This window comes from Diaphorina citri, unplaced genomic scaffold (assembly GCF_000475195.1).
Source record: "Diaphorina citri unplaced genomic scaffold, Diaci psyllid genome assembly version 1.1 scaffold4926, whole genome shotgun sequence".
Classification (NCBI taxonomy): Eukaryota; Metazoa; Arthropoda; class Insecta; order Hemiptera; family Psyllidae; genus Diaphorina; species Diaphorina citri.
In genome coordinates this window covers 1,899-6,064 of record NW_007382310.1, presented here as the reverse complement: position 1 = coordinate 6,064, position 4,166 = coordinate 1,899, and the positions used below count along the sequence as shown (strand labels likewise).

At 40.0% G+C, this 4,166-nt stretch overlaps 1 protein-coding gene across 1 annotated transcript; it reads right to left on the bottom strand.

Annotated features, from left to right (window-relative positions):
* Positions 1-1,308: 1,308 nt before the first annotated feature.
* Positions 1,309-3,595, bottom strand: LOC113472338 (myb-like protein P). The gene has a single exon (XM_026832046.1). The coding sequence runs from the start codon at positions 2,928-2,930 to the stop codon at positions 1,875-1,877; it is 1,056 nt and encodes a 351-aa protein (XP_026687847.1). The 5' UTR covers positions 2,931-3,595; the 3' UTR covers positions 1,309-1,874.
* Positions 3,596-4,166: the final 571 nt, after the last annotated feature.

Genomic DNA, 4,166 nt, shown 5'->3' with positions numbered 1-4,166 from the left:
GATTGTGCTGTAGTTCCTTTCACTGTCATTCAGTGTTCGGCTGGCGAATGCTATGGGTTTGTCTTGTCCTAGCACACCTTGAGAGAGGACAGCTCCAAGTGCCACATTGCTGGCGTCGGTGGTCAAGATGAATGGTTTCGAGAAGTCCGGGTATTGCAACACTGGTTCATTAGCTAAGATTATCTTACACTTCTCAAAACAATCTTTGTACTCGACATCAGTAATATCTATTTTTGCATCTTTCTTGAGACATTTAGTTAGGGGCTTCGTTAGTCTGGCGAAATCCTTGATGAATCTGCGGTAATAGCCCAAAAGTCCTAGGAAACCTTTGATCTGCTTCACTGTTCTAGGTATGGGGTACGATTTGATAGCATTGATCTTCGTTGGATTTGGCTTAACTCCTTCCTCAGTAACTACGTGTCCCAAGTATTCGACTTCCTTTCTCAGGAATTCAGACTTATCGAGTTGGATTTTCAGGTTCGAATCCCTCAGTCTTGTGAGTACTTTTCTGATGTTTTGAAGATGTTGTTGAAGGGAAGATCCAAATATTATTATGTCATCTAAATAAACGAGGCAGCATTCGTTTACAAGTCCTCTGAGGACATCGTCCATGACTCGTTGGAAGGTTGATGGTGAGTTCTTTAATCCCATCGGCATACGCAGGTATTCGTAGTGGCCTCCTTCCGTGTTAAACGCTGTCTTTTGAATGCTATTCTCATCCATTTCTATCTGATAGAACCCCGACGCTAGATCTAGAGTTGTGAAGTAGACACAGCGTCCAAGTTTATCAAGTAGATCGGTTATATTTGGGAGAGGGTACCGATCATTCACAGTTTTATCGTTCAGTTTGCGATAGTCGATTACAATCCTCCACTTCCTTCTTCCGGAGGAGTCCAATTTTTTGGGGACGACCCAAATTGGTGAAGACCACGGAGAATGTGATGGCCGGATGATATTTTCTTCTAACATCTTGTTAATCTGGGCTCTCACTTCCTCACGGTGCACTGCAGGGTATCGGTACGGTTTAGTATAGATCGGATCTTCGTTAGTAGTATTTATTTTGTGTTTGATCTTATTGGTGAAAGTAAGAGGGTTGCCCTCCATGTGGAAAACCTCTTCAAACTCTTTCAAAAGGTTTTCCAGCATGAATTTCTCTTCTTCGTTCATGTGCTGGGTCCTAATGAGGTTGAAGTTGAATTTTGTTGGCGAACTGAAGTTATTCAAGTTACTGTCAGTTACTTTGAAATCATAGTTTTTATGTAATTCTTCTAGCGTTAGTGGGTTGTAACACAGGTTAAGTTTTTGAACTGTCGGATTAGTTACTGTACACAAGGCTTTTCCATTCCTAACTTCTACCACACCCTGTTGTATGGAGCAACTTCCCAGGTTAACTGCAGGAAGCATGGCTTCTCCATTTTTTATGTTTGAAACTTTCAGTTCGATCACTTGTTCGCTTTCAGGATAGATTTCTATTTTGTTGACTTCCGTATTTGAGTCTCTTAGCTGAAGGTTAATGGTAGTCGAATGATTTTTCAAATGTTGGTTTGCAATGTCCACACAAAATCCTAGACTTCTTAGTGTGTCCATCCCTATGAGGCAGTCAAAGAAGTCATGAAAGTCAAAGAGATGAAACTTCAGATTTTTCCGGGATTTGAATATTTCAAAGGCGGGAATTGTGATACTATGGTTCACGCCACTTTTTCCATGAGCTGTGCAGACTGTGAATGGGTCATTTCTTATGAATTTGTTGAAGTGTTTCCTCGCCAAGTTTGGTTTGATAAATGATTTAGTGCTTCCTGTGTCGACTAAAACTCGAAGGTTTAAGTCTGGCACGATGAAATACGGAAGCTTGTTCTCACAGTTGGTGAGGTTCATTAATGTTCCGTTGACTCCGAGGCTCCGAACCAAAAATTTTGGTTGTCGTATGCCTCTTGTTCCTGATTGCATTGATCAGTCATTTGATCTGGAACATCTTGATCCGGTTGGAAGAACTGCTGTTCTTCCACAGGGTATTGTTGATCGTCACATGCCTCAATATTATTGAGTTGATTTCGTGTGGCTCCGGTGGAGATACTCATCGGTGTAGCTTTGGGTAGAGGTTGAGTAGAAGGTCTGGTCCAAACATTTTGGTTGTTTTGCGTCTTGTTATTCTGATTGTTGTAGTTACTGTTGTTATTGTTGTTTCTCCAGTTGTTGTTACGGTAGGAGTTGTTCTGATTCTGGTTTGATTGATTTGGAGAAAATTGACGTTGCTGGTTCCAACCTGAATACTGTGTTTGATTGCTAGCTTTCTGGAAGGATTTGTTGTTATTCATCATCGGTGGGACATATCGCTGAGTATTGTCTTGATTCTTCCTTGTAGTGTCGATTTGGAAATCATTCGTTAGGATGTTGAGGGCGTCATTAAGGTCCTTCGGATTTTTAGTCCGCATTAAGGATCCCAATGGTTCCTTCAAGCCGCGCAGGAATGTACGGAGTCCAAGATCCAGAATAAACTTCTTGATGTACTCTGCACCTGGGGTGTTGTGGTTGACTACATAGGAGGTCTGCAGATTAATCATTTTCTGAATTTTATTGAAGAATTCAAAAGCACTTTCACTGGTTTGTTTCAACGCGCACATTTCTATTACAAGTGTGTGGACGTCACGCTTGTCGGCATATGTGTTTATTAACGCGTTCTTTAGATCGTTCCAGGAGCTTATTACGCACGAGCTGATGTTACGTTGCGCGTCACCTTTGATCTTCGCGATAATGGAGTCCATTAAATAGTCATTTTGGAAATCGTTTAGGTTGGTGACGTTGTAAAACTTCATCACCAATTTCTCGCAAATAGAGAGAAATCTGGGTAGGAGTTCGGGTTCACCCGAGAACTCTGGCACCATCTTTAGGTATTCGGATTTGAGTTCCGGTACCGTATTTGTAGTAGCCATGATAGAAAGATTTCCTAAGTCTCTTTCTAGTTCTAGAATCTCACTACTGACAGGGTTCGATTCCCCGAGATTACTTAGTGGAAATAATGTAGAAGCCGGTTCCTCAGAATCGCTCAATAGCGAGGGAATAGATTCCTCGGAGCTACTAGTTGAGGAGTCTATTTTGTTTTCGCGAAAGGAATTAATATTGAAGGAGAGACTAAACGAAAGACTTCGTTTAGTAAATAAAATTAATTAAGATCTAAGCAGTTAAATAAAAGAATTTGGTATGTGCTAGTGTGAGTAGCACCTTGCGTCTAATGCGCTTCAATAATTGTGATAAGTAGATAAAGATAAAATAGCATAACAGTAGATAATATTCTTACAGCGTAAGCAAATGGTACGATGTCATGATTCAAGGCTGGAGACTCGATATGGGAGATAGTGAATGCTGATCCGCTCGATGTGTGAGGTATTGGTGCTGAGCCACTATGCTTGGGGTCAAGCTGTCCAGACGGTGAATATGATGGGTTGATATAAGATGAAATTGGGGTAATCCAAGGTTGTCCTTCTTGAGCAACGATTTATAACAGAGAATATTGTTTATGACTTCACTTTTCTTAAATAATAAGAACTAATTATAATATTTTTCCTTTTAGGTTGATACCTAATAGGTATGAAAGGTAGGTTCTGTGAAAAACAGAGGGAAAATGTCCACTTTTCCTTGAAATTCACTCCGAAGACTGCGCCAGTAACCACTACGGAGATCGTAGGTGGGTTTTTAAAAAACAACACAAAATTTTATTTCACCAAAAATTATAATTATTATTGTAAATAAAAAGAAATAATAAAAGAAACAATTAATAATTAATAAAATACTCGAGAAACACCAAATGCACCATGCAATGGTAGGGAAAAGACTGCCGTGCTGACCGAGTCTCTGCTTAGAGATCGATCAGCAAGATCAGCAGATTTAACTGCTGTCACTTCCCCATCCTTAGAGTTTGGCCTCCCCTGGGAGGGACAAATTTGGGTATATACTCCCTAATTGTATGTTAGTGGTAGTGGTAGGAGGGGCGATGTCTTTTGGTGTCCAAAAGTTTCTTACAATTTTGATAATGTGTTTCCTTAAAACTAAACTTAAGACTAACAGAAGGGTGACAAGTAAATTAACACAGTTGAATATTTTCCAATGAACATTAGGGTCATCTATGATTATAGAAGTTTTTTGATTTGGGATCAGCTGATTAATTTTCA